This window comes from Epithele typhae (assembly GCF_022376455.1).
Source record: "Epithele typhae strain CBS 203.58 chromosome Unknown BXZ73scaffold_18, whole genome shotgun sequence".
Lineage (NCBI taxonomy): Eukaryota > Fungi > Basidiomycota > Agaricomycetes > Polyporales > Epitheliaceae > Epithele > Epithele typhae.
Genome location: NW_025954209.1, coordinates 409,055 through 429,087, shown reverse-complemented (window position 1 = coordinate 429,087; position 20,033 = coordinate 409,055). Strand labels below are relative to the sequence as shown.

The following is a 20,033-nucleotide window of genomic DNA, read 5'->3' as shown; positions in this document are numbered from 1 at the left end:
AAGCGAGAGGCGGAGGTGCGGTCGCCGTGCGTGGGGCTGGCCGCAAGCGGTGGGTATGTACATGACTTCGCGCTGCCCCAATGGATGGTCCAAGCTGGGTGGTCGCAGCTCCGCGGCCTTCGACGGGTGCCTGGCTTCGCACACGTGTGAGCGGCAGGCGTTGGTCAGAAACCTTGTTGGCGGCGCGCTCGGAATCGAAGACCACATTCGCGGGCTTCTCGTGATGCGTTCAGAGTCTTGTCCGTTTTCGCTGATGCGCGCGCTGTCCAATGGACTATGATACGAATCACAGAGCACTTGGTACTGAAAGGATGTCCATGGAAGAGACCCCAAAACCGACCGACTCAGCCTCCTTGATCGTTATGAGCAGATGTTGACGTGCGTTTAATCTGCATGCACGAATATCATCAGCAAGTGCATGGTGCCAGAGACGGCGGTACGCACATCTCAGACAGTCCCATCCAATGCACCAGCGTCGGTCCGCTTCTCAAGTCTGGAGCGTATGCTGTTGCTATCTGCGCCTTCATTCGACGTGGACATGGCTGTATGCACGGCCGCAAAGGAGAGCGTATTGAGGGGCATCGGGCCGGTCTGAGCCTCGCTCTGTGAGAGCGGACGCCTAGCCCACTGGATGGTCCCGACGCTCCCAGAGCTCGTCGACGTCGACCCATTTCTCTCGAATTCCCATCCGAGGCCCACACGCACAGCGATGAGCATGAAGGTTACTCCGAGCACCGACGGCGCGCAGCTGGTGCCGATGATTTGGAGGTTGGACTTGACGCTGTACACGACCACGAAGAAGATGCCCCATGCGCTGGAAAGTTTGTCAGAAGTGCCGAAGATAACAGTGCAGAAAGCTCACGTGTAGAGCGCAGCACTTTCTACGAATATAGCCAGCGCGCCCTGAAGGGAAGCGGTCAGACATGTTCTTACGGGCCAGCGCCGGCTGTCCAAAGCAAGTAAGTACCTGAACATTATCTCCGGCCTGCTGAAGTCCGGATCCGACGATCATCCTGTTCGTTGACCAGATGCGGTAGGCAATGACCACAGTCCCGTAAATGTTCGTTCTATCATTCACACATCAGATATGAGGAAACCGTAGTGTCAACGGCACTCACCCAAATGTCATGGTCGTGTAGGCTGTGATCCAGCGGTTGATCTTGGGGTCAAAGACGGTACCTCCCGGCTCGCTGAGCAAAAATTGATGGATGAGACCGATACCCGTTGCTGGCGGAGAAGTCATGACCTAGTTCAAGCCGTGGAGAACAACAACGCACCTACAAGTGCCACCGTGGTCAACAGAGGCAGCGCAATGATCCCCCGTTGCCGTCCCCAGACGTGCCACACCCTGTAGGCCTTGATACGAACAGCTCAATATGTGCACTTCAGTCATGCGGCACGTACTTACAATGACCAGATCCCCGATAAACATGTCGATGAAGAGAAAGACAAGTCGGATGACTTGCGTGATCTCTCCGAGGTCGCTGATGAACGCCTCCGCTTCGGAGCGCGTTTCGTGGTAGGCGATGGCGAGAATCAACCTCCGCGCAGTGACGATACAATGCTGCAAGTACTTCAGCACTGCTGGGAAATCAGGACCGGCAGATACGCACCGCAGTAATCGTTGCGAAGAGCAACCCAGTGGCGACGATGAGCGGTGAATGTCGCAGGCTCCACATCGCCGCCGCCCACCTTGACAAGCTTGACACTGAGCTCGACGTTGCCGGCTTGCTGTGTGCTTCGCGGTGTCTCCGCAGGAGGAGGGCGAGTGAGGTGGTAGAGAGCACGAAGAAGATGCCGAAGAGGATGCACTCAAGAAAACCTGCGATGAGGTCCGCCTCGACGACGCTGACCATCGCTGAATGATGTGGGGCCAGAGGTGGTCTCAAGGGGCCTTGCGTCTCAAGGTATAACTTGATATTCCGTCAATAACATAGGGCTTGACCGTGGAGCCCGAGAACGGCGATGATGAGACGACGGTGCGGGCCAGGGATCGATGTGCCTGAGGCTGTCAAGGATGTTGAATGGGGATATGTCACGCGCTCTGTGTGGTCGGATTCGGAGCGCGGGTTGTGATGTCGGGATGCCGAACCCGACAATGAGCTTCAGAAGCCATATGGTTGCGACATAGCCGCTTGAGTATTGGTCACCTGTTGGGGGTAAGTGAGATGAACGCAATTTGACTGAGACTCGTACCGTGGAGATTCTGTACTGCCATGTATCGCTCACGATTTGAAGGTGAACACTCGCGCTGATATCGGGTAAGGCAAAGAGTCTTTTGTAGAGTGCAATATTTATCATCCGACGAGTCCAACACATACACACACGGTGGGCCACAACCGCACAGCCCTTCGAAAGTAGCGATCCGCATTTCAGAACCGCTTGCTGTCGAAAGCTCCACCGAGGCCCTGCATCGTTCGGCCCATACTCCCGAACGTCCCTCCGCCGAGTCCTCCGCGCGATTGCCTGAGCGTGTGCTGTTTGTACCCGTAGAGCGCGCCGGCTACGACGCCAATGAAAAGGAAGAGCTTGACGAACGTCCAGGTCCACGACGAAGATTGGCTGATCCCGAATTTACGACCAGCGTTTCCTGTGAGTTTGTCGCGCTGAGCGTCTGGGGAGGAGAGGATGGCGGAGTAGGTGGTGATGCTGATGATGCTGGAGGGTAACATCTATGAGCGGCGCAAGCGTGAAAAGAGGGTATTGTGAGGCTACTCACTCGTGATTATCCGAGACGTCACCGGTGAGTGCGGAGAAGCCAATATAAGGGGCAAGCGGAAGAGTGACACCTTGAACAGTGAAGCAGTCGGTCCACTCGTCCCCTAGAAGCATGTGTGAATATTACGCATGAGAGGGGAGCAATTAGAAAAAATACGCACAGGCCTTATACTGAATCTTCACGTTCAAGTACTGCTCACGAAGGTAGGTGATCTTGAGCTTGGTTGCAACATTTGTACGCCTGAAGTTTGCCTATGTGCGCGTGGTTGAAGAGCAGGTATCCTGATATGGATAAGCACTCACTGAGCATGCACCAAGGGAGTTCTTCTCGCCGTCGTTATCGAGGTCGTACGATGTCTTGCCGTCTCCAAGCATGGCGTTGATGCGCGGGAAAGAATAGGGATGCCGCGAGTTGGCGTAACTATGGGAGGGCATACAGTTATACATGGCTCAATTAGACCAAGAGGACTGGAGACTCACGTGTCAAGGAAGAGACCCAGGCCTTCAAAATTGTCTGAAACGTCCGCCTATGAGTAGCTACATGCAACCGGACGCTCTTCAAGCTCACCTTTGCTACCGAACACAGGGCCCGGCTGAGCGCGATCTTTTGTCAGCCAGATAGCAAGCCCATCGCCGTACAGATGGTTGTTGTCACCCGATACCTAGTACAGAGTAAGTCGGCAATGAAAGCAGCGTGCATGGGAAGGGTAGGCTCACTTTGAATTCGATCTCGAGTACGAAGTTAGACGCAGTGAGAGGGGCACGCGACCAAAGCCAGCCCTAGCAAAGAATCATTCGATATGATGTGTTAACAACCAACCGAACGGACAACACACCATTTGAGATGCCCGGGCACGCGTGAGACGAATGTATTTGTTGGTGTTCTGCGGAGGTGTAGGTTGGCAATTCAAGATACGACGGTGTGGGAGGGACATACGACGTAGGCATCGGCACCGAAGTCCCACCAGCTGCCTCAAGTTGTGAGAGTTGGTCCAAGGAGGGGCAATAAGATAAACGGACCGATTTTGCAAGTCTTGGTCAATGTATGGGGGGTATATTGAGTGTGTCCGAAGTGAGATGGTCTGTCATCGGAGTAAGCCTCCAGTCACACACACCTCCTGCTCAACACGTGCAGGAGAAACACCAGAAAGCGACATAATCGATAAAATTACACACACGATCAATAGTCCGGTTGGCTAGCTGCGCCTTGTCGTCGAGCGCGGCCATGATGCCCAAGGGAAGGAGGAGACATGAGAGCAACGTCTTGATGAGCATGGCTGGAAGGTTGAGGCGTCGCCAGAGCACCACAGAGAGGGGACGGGGAAGGGAGTGTTAGCAGAGAGATGGGCGATAGTTAAGTTAGAAATACACAGCGAGAGCAGGTGCGACGACGACGGGGCGGGTGGTGGATGCACGTAGCCGTCCTGTGCCTGGAGCTTTCAGCTGGCAGAGTACGTACCACGTGACTGGTGATCGGGGTCTCTTATGGTGACCTCGAGGGTCCTCGACGTCCAGTCGACGTCGCACACACTCTGCTTCGACTTCCCAGTACTATTCCTCTACTCTTCGTATTTGCTCTCATATCCACACCATCGACGTACCAAGTCTAAGACCCTTGCCAATACCCTGAAGGTTGTATACAAGCATATCAAGTAGCCCTCACCTGTTCGATCAAAGTGCCGAGTATTGGCGTCTGCTAGCGGAGGATAAGATGGAGGGAGACTGAGGGCTCGGCAGCGATGTACGTATCGTATGCATATGTTGTCTTTACTATCTGTACTCATTCACTGTTCTTTTTTGATCCGCTGACCTTACAGTTCAGACACCCAACATCACTTTCCTATTCCCCCTCCTTGCCATGAGACGCCGAAGGATTCGAGAACCCGCTCTGGATCTCGCGTCGTCTGTTCTCTTTGGACAGTTGGTCCCATCTCGAGCAACCCGCATCAGATGTCCTTCAAGTGCACCTGCCTTCCTACCGTAGCGGCCGCCCTCGCCTGCGAATGCGCCCCCAGTGGACCCGAACTTGGTATTTCCGATGGCCGCGAGCAAGACGGCGGGGGTCGCGTGTCGGACGGCCAAGATATCCTCTGGCGAGTTGCAACTCTTGTCCATTCGTCACTTCGGAGTTCGGACGGCCTCGCGATGCATCGCTGACTCAGGTCGCAGAACTGCTCATCGGAGTGACGCACTCTCGCCGCTGTACGTGCTGGCTGCGCGGCGACCGCGAAAAGTCTGCGCCCATGCCGACTTCTAGCGACATCAACCCTCAGGCGACCTCGTCCTCTCAAAGCAGTGCGCACCCGGTGTTCATGTTGTGGAAGAATGAAAGGGTGATTTGTCCGTCGCAGGCGCCTCCACCAAACCAAGGGCTACTGGTGGAGTGTCTGCGGATGTAGCGAGACGATCTGGAGGGCATGCTCGCGCGTGTCGCGAGGCAGCACACGGACCATGAGGCGCCGATTGGTTCCAGGGCGTCAGCAATGTCGATGAAAGGTGCACGATGGATAGCCAATCCAAGATTTGTTCATTGGCTTTGACAAGGGCCCCTCAGTAAAGTCTATCCCCTTGAACTAGAATACACATCCAATACGTCTCGTCACTCGGTGTATGCTGTACCACGAAGTACGCACCTCTGCTTGTCAATGGAGTTATGCAGCCATTTCCCCGGTGAATGGTCTACAGGGATACATAAGGGTGTTTGATCGGGATCACCGGACAAGGTGACCGTGTGTACATATATGTGGGCGCCTGATCAGTGCCCACATGCATTGCTTCGGGCCCGACTCGTGGCGTTCTCGAGCTCATATTGTTCCCCATTTCTCACAACCGACTTCAGCTTCTTTTCTGCTTTCCTCAACTGTGATTCGCTATTTTATCCAGAACCCACAGCTGAAGCTGAGCGCATCTATCAAGATGTCACAAAAGTGCAACATTGGCCCTTCGGCGTGAGATAGTCGCGAAGTCTTCCCGGCTGTCAGCCCGTCGTCACTTGCACGTAACGCAAACAACGTTTTAACGTCCTTCCGCGGTTCACTGTCTTTGTGCTGTACCTTCTTGGTGAAGAGACGCGCTTGTACAGGGTGAGTATCGCATGCCTTGTCTCACTTCGGTATTGTTTACGTTTGCTGCTAGTAGAACCTGCAATGTGGCTTCTCAGCACCTCACGAGCCGACCTGCACTTCTTCTCGGACCCTAGCTCTGTGCCGGAAGGCTATGCCATTTTATCACATACTTGGAGTCAAGTCCCAGGACTTCCAGAGCAGTCATTCCAGGATACACAAGCCATCATCGTCAGGTGCAATGCCGAAGGCTCCAATCCCCGCGACTTCGTCTCGCCCAAAATAAGGGAGTGCTGCGTGGTTGCGGAGCGAGACGGATACCTATGGGTGTGGATCGACACTTGCTGCATCAACAAGGAGAGCAGCACGGAGCTGTCGGAGGCAATTAACTCGATGTTCAGCTGGTACGTCATGTCCGAAGTCTGCTACGCATACCTCGACGACGTCGGCTCCGACGACGACCTCTACTCCCGACACTCGCAATTCCGTCGCTCTCGGTGGCACACTCGGGGATGGACGCTGCAAGAGCTTCTCGGACCGGCATTCTTAGTGTTCATGTCGAAGATTGGAAGCCGCTGGGGACAAGACACGAACTTGCTGACCGCCTGGCAAGAATCACCGGGATTCGCGAAGCGTACCTCACTCGTGAGCGTCCCTTTTTCGACGCGTCAATTGCCGAACGGATGTCCTGGGCGGCGAAGCGCAAGGCGACGCGGGTGGAGGACGAGGCGTACTGCCTCCTTGGGTCTTCAACATCAACATGCCGACGCTCTACGGGGAAGGTCGTCAAGCGTTCTACCGCCTCCAAGTAGAGCTTTCGCGACAATCCTCCGACACCACCCTGTTTGCGTGGGGCATCTCTCATCGGTCCAACCACGACAACCTCCCAAAGGAGTCACTGAAGAAAATTTGGGCTGGGCTCCACGGTACGACTCATCACTCGCGCTTCCTGTTCGCCCCCTCCCCCTCTTCGTTCATGAAATCCGATGTCTACTGGACTCCAGGGCTCAGTACCAACGGGGTCCTGCAGCCCTATCTGGCTTCGCAGTGGACCACAAATGTACGTGTTTAGTTTCTCCACAGTTTCGAAGTTCTTCTGATGGTGATTTGTAGGACGAGTCGGTGATCGGTGCTCACAGAAAGAAGACTGGGCCTTTCGGACGGATCAAGTTGCCTACTTTCAAGCTCACAAGTCAGGGAATGAAATGTCATTTCCCAGTGGCAGAGTTCGCCGGCATTACGATCATGGTGCTTCTAGCGCAGACCGACGATCAGCACCTGGGGATCATTCTGCATCCCGCAGAGTCGGACGAGATTCAAAACCCAAGCCAGCCACTCTTCTACGTCACTTGGGCCTTCAAAAAAGACGACTCCGCTTACAACATCTTCCGCCTGGTAGAGCTTGGTGGAGACCTTTACAACCTCACGTTCCGAGGTTTTCCCATCGATGCTACCTGGCGCGACCTCTACATCCATGCTGGACCACGCATACAGGATCGTATTGACCCAGCGCACCTCATCATCCGCCTCCTTCCCGACCGCTTTCCTGCCCCTTTCCGAATACCGCGTTGGCTCGTCGGCAGCCTCGCCTCCCGCCAGTTCGTCCCAAGCACTAGTATCTCCAAGACGGACCTGGGTGCGGCGTTTGAAATGCGGCTCAAATTCTCCTACCTGTCCGAACGCATCTGGGTCAAGCTCGGCACTTGCGTCCACATACCATCCGACGTCGGTGTTGTACACTGGGCATGGGCGATCTCCGAAGACCTCCGCGCACCCGGCGCACCATGGGATCGCGCGCACGACTGTGCGACGGAGCACGTCGACGACTGGGGCGGCGCGCCGCGTGCGTTCGGGAACGAAGACGGACCGTCACGCTCTCATTCACCCGGTGCCCACATAACCCCGCTGGGACTCGAGTGCTCCACCTCGAGCTGGCGGTCGAGTGTACTCGCCGCTGCAGTCTCAAGAGCGCGCAAGGATCCCGCTGATGCGCCTCAGTGCCTCCAAACCGCGCGTGGCGCCGCTTCGCCAGTCTACGCTGCTCGAATGGTTCAAGCCTCTGCCTGAGCGACGAATATGGATGTCGCCCGTCATTCACCGCGACCTCTCTCTTACAGATGCCGCCCCGGGCCCCCTCGCCAGCGCTGTCGGCCGACTCTGAACACTCGTCTTCGACGGTGCCAACCTATGCGTCGTACGGGCATGACGAGAGGGACAGACACGGATGGGGCATCTACTGAGGTCGTCTTGCCTACGGTGAACGAGCTCCCGGCCTCCCAGCCTCCACTACAGCATCTAGCCTCCGCTGGTCCGCCCTTCACACAAACTCTTCCTTCGTCATCGATGCTCCCCCTCCCGTGACTGTCTCTACGTCGGCACCCCCCACACCAAACTCCCTACCCGTCCGCCTACGGAGATTGAAACGGACGACGACATATCCATGCTCGATACTGTTGCACACCTCTATACCCGTTCACCACCAGCGGAAGGCGACACGCAGTCGGAACAGTCCGCCCCACCGTACGAGGCTCACGTCAACCTCGTGCGTGCGCAGTGGGCGACGTACGCAGACAATGCCTCATCCAGCGAGTCCCCCCCGCCCCTCGCGCGCCACCGGCACCAACGCCAGCTGTCTACTGCTGGCCTGGTGGGCTTCCCATCACAAATCTCCGTGCCGTCTGCCGCTTCCCCGGAGCCCATCTCTCCCTCCCAGTCGCCCAGTTTTCCAGTGTCGCAGACCGAGTGGCGGCCGACGAAGGACGAATCCACGGCGATGCGTCGGCTCGCGAAGAGGTTTGGGAGTTTACTTGGATCGCGCCCGAAAAGGAGGGAGTCGAACACGAGCAGGGGAGACAGCAAGACCAACGGCACTGGCACCGGCAAGGGCAAGAGCGTCGACGGGTGAGCGGCGTCGACATCCCGTCGCCCGTCATCCGAGACATCTCCGGCCCACGCGATCTCGGACGCGACTCGACAAGCGGTGCTCACGAGTGCTCACGCCGCCGCCGGCCGGCGCGCCGGACGACGGCCCCGACGGGGGGCCGGTCGGTCGCACGAACAGGCCGGTGCACGAACGCGTCCGATGGCGTGCCATCCGTCGTGCGTGCACTTGCTGCAAACCGTTCTCTCTTCATGATACACAGACACGCTCTGGATGGACGACGTGGACGCGAATTCCGAGGCCACCGTACCGCACCGCACACGGACGCAAGGCTGTCCGGACTCACAAATATGCTGTCCATCGCCACATGATGCAGCGAGCACCCCCGGCCGTGCCGTTCTAGCCTCGGGCGTTTCACTCCCCCCATCCGCGCCTTGTCGCTGTCGGCGCGACGGAAGGGACGCTCGGAGCGGCGTCTTGTTTTCTCCGGCTTACGGATCGCTCGTCCAAGACGGGATAGCGGGCGGGAGATAGAAGACGAAGACGTAGGTCGGAACACTGGAGAAGCAGGCGTCGGAGGTGTCGAGGATATGTACGCGCGCGGGCTTTGCGCGAGCGACGGGCCGATGTGCGCAACGGCCCTTGGGATGCACGTTCGCCCGTGCGGTCTTTGGTACTTGGAACTCTCGGTGATCTGCCGGTACCGACTGACGTTGGGTTATGCATGTATCTTATTCTATTCCGGGCTTCGGGAAAGACATGTGGCATATGTCCACCGAACACACAGCCCGTTCTTGCTGTCCGCGCGCGACATCCGCGGGAGGCAAGTCGCCATTTCTGAATCCCCTAGAACGCAATAAACGCACTGCCTTCAGAATTTACTTCGGTTGCGATGGATGTGCGGTCATGGAGCTGACGGATGCTCGCATGAACGGTGTCGGCATCCACCGAACCTGCCAGGCCCGAGGACGCTCAATATCGGCTGCCCTGACTCTCGATCAACCCTGGTCCGCAGGCGGTTGCTCGCGGCTGCTCGCGGTCGTGGAGGAGGCTCTCACGGATGCAAGGATGGCTCGAAATCCGCGTGCTCAGCACTCAGTGCCCCGCGGCCCTCGATGCCGGGGAAAGAGGACGGACAGGGTCACGGTACACGGCGGAGACGTCTTGTCCGTTCGGGTTTGCGTCATGCGCCCGGCCGCTGAATGGACGCCGATGGGGATGATCCGAGGAGCCGTCGTTTCGGAATCACAAGCGTCGCGCGCAGGGACGACCGCGTCCGTCGCGCTGCAACCCCCGCCGTGTCTGTCTCGCTCCTGCCTTATTCCTCGTCCTTGGGCCCTCCGCCTTGTCGCTCTTCGCGCTAGTGTGCTTCCCTTGCTTAGTCCTCCCTAGTCTTGTCGCCTGCCTATAAGACCGTCTTCTAGCCTGCGTGACATCGCCCTCAGCACCATCATCCCCGGGCCTTGCGGGACACCCATCGGACAATAGTGCACAAACAGACAAGCTCCCGTGGCCACTAGTCGCACCTCGCGCCTTATAACTCCCCCATCCAGTCCTCATCTCCCCGACTCTCCTCGCCCTCTCTCCCCGTCTTCTCTTTCCACCTCTCAGCCCAGCCCCCCCCTCCTGCAGCACCCCGCAAAGCACCATGCGCGCATTCGACAACCTCTACGAAGAGCCCGCGTTCGAGGGCGAGACCACGGGCAAGGAGCAGTCTATCGCTGCTGCCGTCGTCGGTGCCGCCGCGGTCGCGGTCGCGTCCACCGTCGCTGCGTTCCAGTACGGTGCTTCGCCCGCCTGGCTTTCTGCTGCGTACGTCCGTACATCCCCCTCCCCGTCCCTGGCTGCTGACTGACGGGCTCTCCCGCCCCCCCTCGCCTCCATTCGCGCGCATACACTTGCACCACCCGCTGCTTCCCCGTCCACAGGCTTGCAGGCAGCCATTGATTGGGCCCGTATGCCGCGCACTCGGCGTCCCCGCGGACTGACCGCCGTCCGTATGCAACACCCTGTCCCGACACCCCTCTCCACCTTCTCTATCCTGATTTTGGGAAACAAGACCTGCGCGATGCCAAGGTCCCGCCGCGCCTGCCCAAGGTTCGTACCGTGCTCCACCGCACGGCCCGTGTGACCGCCTCGAGCCGCACTAACCTGCGCCACCCGTCCATAGACCCCTGCCCATCCTCCCCCGCATCATCATTTCCTACCTCAACCGCCCTCCGACCGCTTTTGGATTTCACTCGCGCGCCTGCGCTGTACGCCCACACCGTCTCGTCTCTCCGCTCGTCAACCGTCATGCAACTAGTCTACCGCTTGATTTCTCCTGGAATGTGAAAATCGCGAGTCACCGGATCTCCTAGCATACAAACCAAGCTCTCCCCCATACATCGGATCTCGTCATCTCTTCCACCCACTGTACAGTCGCCGCCATGCCATCGTCCTGCTCTGTGATCGCCATCCAATCTATCTATCGCTCCCCATCGCTGTATCATCACCACGTCTCTCCCGGTTTGGCTTAACTAGGCCAGGCATCGATCCCCTCGGTCGCTCCTACTAGCTACGCACATACTCGTTATCGCCGGTCTCCCATCGCTTCTCCTTCGAGTCTTGTCTCTGCGTTTGCACCCCGTCCACCTTAGCTGCGCACCCGCGTTCCCCCCACTCACTTCCTCTTCACTCGTCACTTTTCGCTCCCGCTGTAAGTACATGGTGAGCGGCGTGGGCCCGGCCGTGCTTGTAGGATATATCAATAGGAGCTGTACGATTACGACGACGAGCCGTTCCGTTCGGCTTGACCACACGATCTTGCCATGATGTTGTGCTGGCTGTGTTCTCTCATCATCAAGACCGCCCATCTAGCCTCGCTAGACCAGCACGGGTTGTGCTAACGGTACATGGTACAGAACGCGAGCGAACGAGCTTTCGCCTACAGGCCCTAGAGGTTCCGCACCATGCATATGCATACCAGAGTATCAACCTGCGTCCAAGCATGCACATTCTCCGAACTCGCCGCCGTGTCTGCCCTCCCAGGTCTCAGATCTCCGCTTCGCCTTCCGTCACTCATGCTCGCGTCCACCCTTGGTCCGCCTTCCCTGCGGCTTCCACTGACAGCGTCCCCTGCAACGACGCGTTTGGCTCGGGAAGCGGGAGGGCGGCCGCCCCCAGCGCTAGAAGTCTTCTAGGCGGTAGATCTCGTACGCAACCTCCTCGTACGGGTGCACCTGCGGGCGCGAGACGGTCACCAACGCTGAGGCCAGAGGACGATGACAAGCCCACAGAGGTCGGACGGTCACCCCGACGGCGAGCGACACGGCCCGTCGGCGATTGATGTCAGAGCCTAAGTAATGAGCGCTTCCTCCGTCCGCTCACGGTGCAGGGTCGCGCAGGGTCGCGCGGCCCCGTCCGCCGAGCACTCGGTGAGACCGAGAGAGAACCAAGACACGTGCGCACCTTCTTGAGCTCCCGCACGACCGCGCGGACGTCCGCGCTAGTGCTGTGTCACATACAGAAGTGTTACATACATCCTCTATATAACACGTTATATGATGTAAGTAACTAAATAACATGAGAGGGTCCAGGACCCATGTCAGATAGTGTTATTTTCGGGAAAATACCTTCATTCATGTCCTTTGTATGCTTATGCTCCTTGGCGTGTTTCCCAGTCAGAAGGCAACGAACTGGATACGCAGTCCGCAGGTCCGCGCACCTAGGGACACGCGCTTATCAGAGGCGCCGATCCTCTTCGCTCTTGATTGGCACTTAGAGATCGTAGGCTTGTTCCTAAGCTCCAGAAACTTCATAGGCGTGTAGAAGATGTAATGGGTACACATAGACACCCATGATCTGCACCGTGTAGGTCAAAGTAAATGATGCTATGGCCGCTGGTATCAGGATTCAGGTAGGCTGAGCCTCATGCCAGTTCTCGTGCCGTTCCCACCGTGTGCGTGCTGTCGGAGGGGGTATAGCTGCGCAAAACTGCCCTCTCTTCATCTGCAACCCCCATCTCCCTCGATATCATCCCCCAAAGCTGCGTTGTGAGTCGATACAGCAACCCAGACCTGTACAATTTCGACGGGACGTCCCAGGTTGACACGACCATTGCGAACGATCCGTAGCACTGAGGTCCCGTTCGCCACCCGCACTTCAATCTGTTGGGCCGTCGTCGACTATGTCAAGCTCGACAGCACTACCCTTTCCAAGCTCCCCATAGATAGGTAAGTCATCTTTGGGTTCTGCGGACCACTGCTGGATAACATGTCGGACGTTGAGGACAAACCTTGTGGTGTTGACGACCTCTAGTTGCACAGATAACACACCCGCACCTTCCTAACACGCTCTTTTGCATTGATAACATGTTTATAGCACGTCATGTGACATATGTTATATACATGTTAATACACTTGGTTGTTACATGACATCGGGGCCCTCCTTCGAAAATAACATGACAAACCTATATGACAATCTAACACAGCGCTAGTCCGCGCCTTCGGCCCCCTGCGCGTCTGCCGCTTCTTTCGCCGAGTCAGAGGTGTGCTCTGCGCTCGCGCTCGAGGCCGGTCGCGCGGCACCGAGGACGAGGACCTCGACGCGGTGCTCGTCCACGAACTCGGGCGCGCCGACGGCGCCGATCGCGGGTGAGGCGCCTTCGGTGGGGAGGAACTGGCCTGTGCAGGGATCGGGTCAACCGTCAGGCCTTCAGGGGGGGCCGCGCGAACGCGCACGCCGCGGACGAGGTTGCGTAAGTACGCCGCGCGCGGAGAGAGAGAGGGAGCGGGAGTGAGAGCACGCACCGGTGCCGGGGGAGACGAACGCGCAGCGGGCGTACGCGCCGACGCCGCCGACGTGGAGCGGGAAGCGGTCGAAGAGGTGGGCGAGGATCGGCTGGGTGTCCGCGCGGGGGGCGAAGAAGACGAGCTTGTACTTTGGCATCGTGCGTGGATGGGCAGCGGTGCGACTCGAGGCGACGACCAGATCCACTCAAATGGCAGCGACAGCACCTGTGTCTCCACTGGATTGAGATTACGATAAAGAGGCTGCTGCCATCGCTGCTATAGTGTAGTGGTTATCACTCGGGATTTTGAAACAGTCTTCCCGAAACCCAGGTTCGAACCCTGGTAGCAGCTTGAATAGAGCAGTGTTCCACTTTTTCTGCCTCAAGTTTATGGCAAGCATGTGACCGTTCACACACTGTCAAGCGCGCGAGAGGCACGAAGGAAAGGGACGACGACGTCGTTCTCGACGCTTGTCGTCCACGGTCCACCTCTCTCATATAGAACGCTCGGGACGACGTCACAGCCCAATACCCCGCCTTAAAAGCTTTGACATCCCACCTCGCTCACATTCGCATCGCCCCTTCTTCATCGACATTCCCCTCCACATGTCCGGGTAGTAGCATTTCGGTCGCCGTGCCATAGAGTCTCACAAAAGGTGAGTTTTTCCCTCTTCTCTGCAGTACGTGTCTCCGCCGCGGTCGAGGATGTCCTAGTAAAAGGGTCGACCCGCCACCCATCCGTACCCCTCCCGCCTCCCTTCTGCGTCCTCGCGTCCTCTCTTCCCGTCCCGCTCCCCACGCGCCCTCCTCTCTCCGGAGGCCCTTGCGCCCCCGAGCCCCCAAAGCGTTCGAACCCCGGCGCGCCGCCCCAGCCCCCCGCGACGCGCCTTAAGGCCGGACCCACATCATCCCTGCCCGCCGCCCCCCGTCCCCCTGGGGTGGGGGCACGGGCACCTGCGAGCTGCCGCAGGCGGCTCGAACGTTGGTCCGCGCGCCGCGAGGCCCTCGGCGCGCGGACAAAGGCCGAGTCGACAGGTGTGTAACGTCGGAAGCCGAGCCCGTGCGGCGCGCGTTCCACGCCGTCGCGGGTGGTCCCAGACGTGGTGTCTTGTTTCCTCTTGTTCTCGTTCTCTTCTGTTGTTCTTCCTCTCGACGTGATAGGACCCGGCGTTGCGCAGGCAGGCCGGGGCGCGCGGCTTTAAAGCGTCCGGGCTCGAGCACGACGCCTGAGGCGTGTGGTGTCGCGCGTAGAAGTGGATGGCGCGGGGTGCGCGGCCGTCTGGTTGGATGGATGGGCGGGGAGTCGGTGGTGGGTTGATTGGATTCGTTCGGGCGTAGAATTGGGAGGTGGGGTGTGGGTGCGCGTTTGTGGTGGTGGGAGAGAGATCATATGCACCGGGCCTTGTGCCTACACTGAGACCTGCAGTGGAGACACGTCTTTTGTGTTTTGTGTTGGTGTATGCGCACTGAGGATATTCGCTGATCGCCCGATTGTCCTTTTCAGGTCAGTGCAAGCACTTGTTGTATTCTCTCTAGTGGTTCCCAGCTAGATGGTCTGTGCTATATGGGTGGAGAGATGTTAACGAGAGCATCAGAGATGGATGGGTTTCGTACGTGTTTTCATCTGGAGGCCCATCCTTTATAAGCGTCTCCGTCCTTCATGCCAGACCCGCCCGAAACTCGTCGTTTCCACACACACCATAGTCACGGTACTTGCCAACTAACATACTGTGTCGCAGTTACCCACCATGTCAATAATACAATATGGATTCAGCCTTGTAGTCTGGAGGCTACTCCCCTCCATTACCACCTACACTCTCCGCACCATCCACCTCACCTTCCCGACACTCCTCGGTCGCACATCGCCTCCTGAGGGCTCACCAGAATGGGAGCGGCACTACAGTTGGCTTTTCAACACTCTCGGTGGCGCGTACTTCCTCTTCACACTCAGCGACGCGCTGGATGTCGGCACAAACTACTACCAAGTGCTGAAGATCGCGCCCGACGCAGACGAGCAGGCTCTCAAGCTTGCCTTTCGCCAGTTTGCACGCCGGTTCCACCCCGACCGTGTTGGCCCGCAGGGCGAGTCATTCTTTATTGAGATCCGGGATGCGTACGAGGCATTCAAGTCGCCCTTGAAGCGCTTCGCATACGATAGGTGCGTGCGCGGTCAGGGTGAAGGAGAGCGTAGACTGACGAGGATGGTCGAGGTAGATTCGGACCCGATGCGTTGCACTGGTCGCACTGCACGACGCCGTCGCAGTTCATCCACTATGGAATCATGTCAAGCCTCGGTTTCTACGTCGTTTCCTCAATCGTTCTTGTCGCCTGCACCTTCCTCGGCCATACCCATCCAGTGACCTACGTACGTGTCCGGCTATCCATTCAATGCCTCAAATATGCTAAGCTCACTTTCCGGTACAGTGGCGATACCTTCATCTCGTCTTCACCGCCATCTATGAGCTCGTGCTCGTGCTCAGCCCCGTCTCCGCCCCCATGGCTCCCGGAACGCGCCCACAACTGGCCGCCACGCTCTTCGCCGCCCCAGGCGCCCGATCGCACACGTCCGCGCTCGCGCTCGCGTGGCCCCACCGCGCGGCGTTCCAGCACGTACGGCTGCTGCACAAACTCTTCATATCGGTCCAGCTCGCGCTCGGGTCTTTCGCGCACGCGGTTCTCCCCGCGGCGCCGCCACTCGACGGTGCGCAGTCCGCGATGATCGCACGGGCGAGGGAGCTCGGGGAGGCGGCCGAGGCCGTGAAGAGGGAAAGTGAGTGCAGTTTCCCCCTTCGCCCGTATCGTCTCTCACCCCACGTCCGACCCACCCGCAGCGGACGCGCACGTCAACACGCTCCTGCACACGATGCGCGGCGCGCGCTCGGACGCGACGTTCCCGTTCACCGGCGCCGCGCCGGACGCGCCGCCCGCGGACGACGCCGTCGCGGCGCTCGCGGCGGAGCTCGAGGACGTCGTGCTCGACGCGCGGCTCCGCGCGGAGAGCGTGCGGCTCGGGAGCGTCGTGGAGCAGAGCGTCGCGCGCGCGCGCCGGCGGCACGCGCGCCAGGCGAAGGAGCGCGCGCTCGCGGAGGAGGTGGCGCGCGTCGCCGCGGCGGAGCGCGAGCGGGCCGCGGCGGAGAGAGACTACTGGACCGCCGGCGGGGCGTATCAGCACGGGAATGGGAGCGCGAGGGGGAGCCCGGTGGGGAGCCCGCGCCGCGTGCTGTCGAGCCCTCAAGCGAACGGCGTCGCGAACGGGAGCGCGGCGGGGTCGATGTTCGCGAGCGCAATGACGAACGGGAGCTTGAATCTGAGCCTGAACGGGTCTGCGCTCTCGAGCTCGGCGGCGGGCGGGGGCGGGGGCGCGCTCGTTGGGCCGGGGGGCGTTCCGGTCGGCGGGCAGAACGCGGGGTGGCTTCGGAAGCGGTTCGAGAAGACGAGCAGTCAGGGCGTCGTTGGGTACATTCGCGGGCGGTCGCGGTCGCTTGGGTGACCGAGAGGTTGAGGTATTTTTCGTGGCTACGCGTGTCCTAGTAATGTGATATCGGACGTGGAGCCAAGTCGACAGTCTGCATGGTTGTTATTCCTTTACAGGGATTTCGTTAACAGTACACCAGTACACGCTTCGGCTCCTTTGGTATTGTTGTACTGTGATCGAGCAGAGGTGTGCTCTCAACCCTCTGTATTTCGCAGAACTTCAGTGTGGTCATTCTTCGTCTCCTCACAATCGCGGTCGGTCTGTACGCTTGGCACTACGTGCAGCAACATTCCGGAGTACACGGCGGCAAGCAGCGAAACTTATTCACATCTTCGTTCCAAGGCCACGCATGTCGACAGCTCCAAGTATTAGCAGAGTATACAACCATGAGGGCTCTCTCGAGCCTCTCGTAAATCACCTCTGCTGAGTATTGCAATCCCTTCGATACCAAAACATTCTACAGTACACGGTTTTGCCTCTCTATGCCGCGGTCGGTCCCTACTGTACATGAACATCCGAATATTACTACACACCCCCGAGCCGACGGTAAGTTTGAGTTTGCAAGACGATCCTTCGGTACGCGTAACTATGGTGGGACACTATCGGGAGCCACGAGCCGGAGTGCCTCGAGCAAAGGAAGAAGATGGCTGAGACGGAGTTTGAGGGCATCGAGGTCGCTGGCGCTGAGGCTCCCGAGGTCTAGGGTACGGGGATCGATGATGGGGCTTGCAATGGCGTCGCGCAACCGCGCTGCCGGGGTCGAATCGGCGTTTGTAGTCGCTACTACGCCACGAGGGAGGGCGGCGTTGGTGGAGAGGGAAGAGGACGTGGTAGGGGTGGGCAAAGGAGTATGAGAGACCGGGAGTCCTTCAGGTGTGAGCTGCACGTCGAGAGCTTCACCAGTACCAGGACGCGCGGACTCCAAGGCGGCGGCGGCGGCGAGCGATCGTGAGGGGTCTTCGCGGCCGATCCAGACGTTAGCCTCGCGCTGCAGCTCCTCGTACACCGTCCCGTGTAGCTCGACGTGGAGGACGCGCGTCTTCTTGTTGTGGCGGTCCGTCGTGAACGAGATGCGCACCGTCCGCTCCTCGTCTCCGAACGAGCGTTGCTCTCCCTTCCAGTCGTCGACGTGGTCCGTCGCGCAGTCGTGCGGCCGGTCCCAGCTGTCGTACCACGTCTTGCGGCTGGCGGTCATCGCCCACGCCCAGTGCATCGGGGCCTCGTCCGTGGACGCGCGCTTGCAGATGCCGGTCTTGATGCGTATCCGCACGGGGATGGACGCTTCTTGGCACAGAAGCACGCGCTCGTGCGCCGCGTTGTCGTCGGTCTCGAACACGGAGCTGAAGACGAGAAGCTGGAGCGCAGAAAGCTCGCCGATGAGGCAGCGGGGCACGCGGAACAGCGCGATCGTTTGGTCGTGGCGCATGCGGATGATCATGTGCGGGGTGTCCGTGCGGTCCTGGGTGCGCGGCGCGGCGCGGATGCAGATGTCGCGCCAGACGGGCTTGAGCGACTGTCCACGAAACGTGAGGCTGTCGAGGTCGTCGCCGAGGTCCGCGAGGCGGAGGACACGGTGGGAGTCCGTGGTCTTGAACCGCCAGGAGACGTAGTACACTGGGAGGTTCGGGTCTTGGAACTCGGAGGGCTGTGCTGGACATAGGAGCAAACCGACGTGTTTGTACGGGTACTTGAACGCTAAGAGCACCATAATCGTGGGTCCGTCGGCCTCGGCGATAGGAAAGTGGCATTTCATGCCGTGGGGCGTCAGTGTAAACGAAGGGGGCGTGACTGCACCGAACGATGTCACCCGGTTCCTCACGTCGAGGGCCTTCTCATGCTGTCAGACTGTCATGAAGCAGATAGATTATACAGACATCAGAAAGTGACTTACTTTTTCCTTCAGGGTAACTGCCGCGGCATAGAAGTAGGGGATGTGGAAGTACGCGGGAGAGGGCGCAAACAGATATTCATGGAAATCGTGGAAGTTGTCGACGTTCCCCTGCGATGGCGCCTGCGCAAGAGTTTCATCCGACGGCAAGTGCACGTTTCCCCATGCAAAGAGCGTAGTGTCATATGAGAGCCGAACGATCTCGGCTTGGAGCCGGATGAAAGCTTGGCGGCCTTCACCGTACAGTGTTGGCATGTTGATGTCAAAGAGCCCAAGGAGGCAGTAAGCCTCGTCCTCGACGCGCGACGTCTTCCGCCTCGACGCCCACCGCATCTTCACGGCTATTGACGCGGTGAGGAAGTCCCAATCCCTGGTGAGGTACTTGCTGTAGATGCGCGTGATCCCCTCGAGGGTCTCCGCGAGGTCGTGCTTGCTTCCGATCGTCTCCCAGTCCTTTGATAGGAAGTAGACGAGCGCGGGAGCGAGAAGTTCTTGTAGTGTCCATCCCCGGGTGTGCCATCGCGAGTGCCGGAATTGAGAGTTTGTCGCCTTAGGGTCGTCGTCGGAGCTGACATCGTCGAGGAAGGCGTAGCAGACCTCGCAGAGGACATACCAGGTGAACATCGAGTTGATCGCCTCCGACAGCTCCGTGCTACTTTCCTTGTTAATGCAGCATGTGTCTATCCAGACCCAGTGGTAGCCGTCGCGCTCCGCGGTGATACAGCACATCCGGATCTTCTCGCAGACGACATCGCGGGGGTTTGTGCCGTTCGCCCTGCATTCGGTTGCGATGCGTTGTGCGTCTTGGAACGACTGTTCTGGGTTATTGGGATCTTGGCTCCAGGTGTGAGAGAGGGTCGCGTAACCTTTGGGAACGGCGGCCGGGTCGGAGAAGAAGTGTAGCTCGGCGCGTGCCGTGCTGAGGAGCCACATGGATAAGGCTGGATGCAGGTTGAGCGCTTGAATGATGTACTAGGGGTGAAGGACGTACCACTGGGGATGCAAGACGCTGATCGACGTTGTTGAGAGAAGGTACGAAGGAGGTGCTGGCAACGAGGTGAGAGACGCGAGCTGTGGAGGCACGTTGAGATCGAACAGATCCGTGGATGACGGGCGACAATTGTGCATACCGAGTTCAGGTAGGAGCGAAGGATGAGGGGTACTGCCAGGGATCTGGAGGGAAATAGGATGAAAAGGGCGTCGTGAGGGTGGTGGTCAGTTGCGACGAAAGCGCTCGG

The 20,033-nt window shown here is 58.9% G+C and overlaps 7 protein-coding genes and 1 non-coding gene across 8 annotated transcripts; 4 read left to right on the top strand and 4 right to left on the bottom strand.

The window, feature by feature from the left end:
* Nucleotides 1-447: 447 nt before the first annotated feature.
* BXZ73DRAFT_76909 (uncharacterized protein) lies at nucleotides 448-1,856 on the bottom strand (the record flags this gene model as incomplete). Its single annotated transcript, XM_048022537.1, has 7 exons — nucleotides 448-814; nucleotides 863-903; nucleotides 968-1,067; nucleotides 1,119-1,227; nucleotides 1,278-1,356; nucleotides 1,409-1,564; nucleotides 1,614-1,856. The coding sequence occupies 7 exons, from the start codon at nucleotides 1,854-1,856 to the stop codon at nucleotides 448-450; spliced, it is 1,095 nt and encodes a 364-aa protein (XP_047878833.1).
* A 516-nt stretch (nucleotides 1,857-2,372) lies between these two features.
* On the bottom strand, nucleotides 2,373-3,993 carry BXZ73DRAFT_45441 (legume-like lectin family-domain-containing protein; the record flags this gene model as incomplete). The annotated part of the gene is made up of 11 exons (XM_048019515.1): nucleotides 2,373-2,658; nucleotides 2,720-2,822; nucleotides 2,880-2,970; nucleotides 3,022-3,139; nucleotides 3,199-3,232; nucleotides 3,287-3,380; nucleotides 3,436-3,498; nucleotides 3,555-3,602; nucleotides 3,656-3,686; nucleotides 3,739-3,800; nucleotides 3,895-3,993. 11 exons carry the CDS (start codon nucleotides 3,991-3,993, stop codon nucleotides 2,373-2,375), a joined length of 1,029 nt encoding a protein of 342 aa, XP_047878832.1.
* Nucleotides 3,994-5,864: 1,871 nt separating this feature from the next.
* Nucleotides 5,865-8,685, top strand: BXZ73DRAFT_76907 (HET-domain-containing protein; the record flags this gene model as incomplete). The annotated part of the gene is made up of 4 exons (XM_048022536.1): nucleotides 5,865-6,414; nucleotides 6,482-6,840; nucleotides 6,894-7,623; nucleotides 8,264-8,685. The coding sequence occupies 4 exons, from the start codon at nucleotides 5,865-5,867 to the stop codon at nucleotides 8,683-8,685; spliced, it is 2,061 nt and encodes a 686-aa protein (XP_047878831.1).
* Nucleotides 8,686-10,309: 1,624 nt separating this feature from the next.
* On the top strand, nucleotides 10,310-10,608 carry BXZ73DRAFT_100599 (uncharacterized protein; the record flags this gene model as incomplete). Its single annotated transcript, XM_048014625.1, has 2 exons — nucleotides 10,310-10,473; nucleotides 10,590-10,608. 2 exons carry the CDS (start codon nucleotides 10,310-10,312, stop codon nucleotides 10,606-10,608), a joined length of 183 nt encoding a protein of 60 aa, XP_047878830.1.
* A 1,220-nt stretch (nucleotides 10,609-11,828) lies between these two features.
* Nucleotides 11,829-13,590, bottom strand: BXZ73DRAFT_89546 (uncharacterized protein; the record flags this gene model as incomplete). The annotated part of the gene is made up of 5 exons (XM_048025327.1): nucleotides 11,829-11,882; nucleotides 12,112-12,154; nucleotides 12,984-12,987; nucleotides 13,230-13,325; nucleotides 13,452-13,590. 5 exons carry the CDS (start codon nucleotides 13,588-13,590, stop codon nucleotides 11,829-11,831), a joined length of 336 nt encoding a protein of 111 aa, XP_047878829.1.
* Nucleotides 13,591-13,705: 115 nt separating this feature from the next.
* On the top strand, nucleotides 13,706-13,784 carry BXZ73DRAFT_t88. Its single transcript has one exon. It is a non-coding gene; the product is annotated as a tRNA-Gln (tRNA).
* A 1,396-nt stretch (nucleotides 13,785-15,180) lies between these two features.
* Nucleotides 15,181-16,922, top strand: BXZ73DRAFT_45631 (DnaJ-domain-containing protein; the record flags this gene model as incomplete). Its single annotated transcript, XM_048019544.1, has 5 exons — nucleotides 15,181-15,590; nucleotides 15,647-15,797; nucleotides 15,857-16,202; nucleotides 16,264-16,649; nucleotides 16,878-16,922. 5 exons carry the CDS (start codon nucleotides 15,181-15,183, stop codon nucleotides 16,920-16,922), a joined length of 1,338 nt encoding a protein of 445 aa, XP_047878828.1.
* A 571-nt stretch (nucleotides 16,923-17,493) lies between these two features.
* BXZ73DRAFT_45461 (HET-domain-containing protein) lies at nucleotides 17,494-19,728 on the bottom strand (the record flags this gene model as incomplete). Its single annotated transcript, XM_048019519.1, has 2 exons — nucleotides 17,494-18,744; nucleotides 18,778-19,728. 2 exons carry the CDS (start codon nucleotides 19,726-19,728, stop codon nucleotides 17,494-17,496), a joined length of 2,202 nt encoding a protein of 733 aa, XP_047878827.1.
* Between the last annotated feature and the right edge of the window lie 305 nt (nucleotides 19,729-20,033).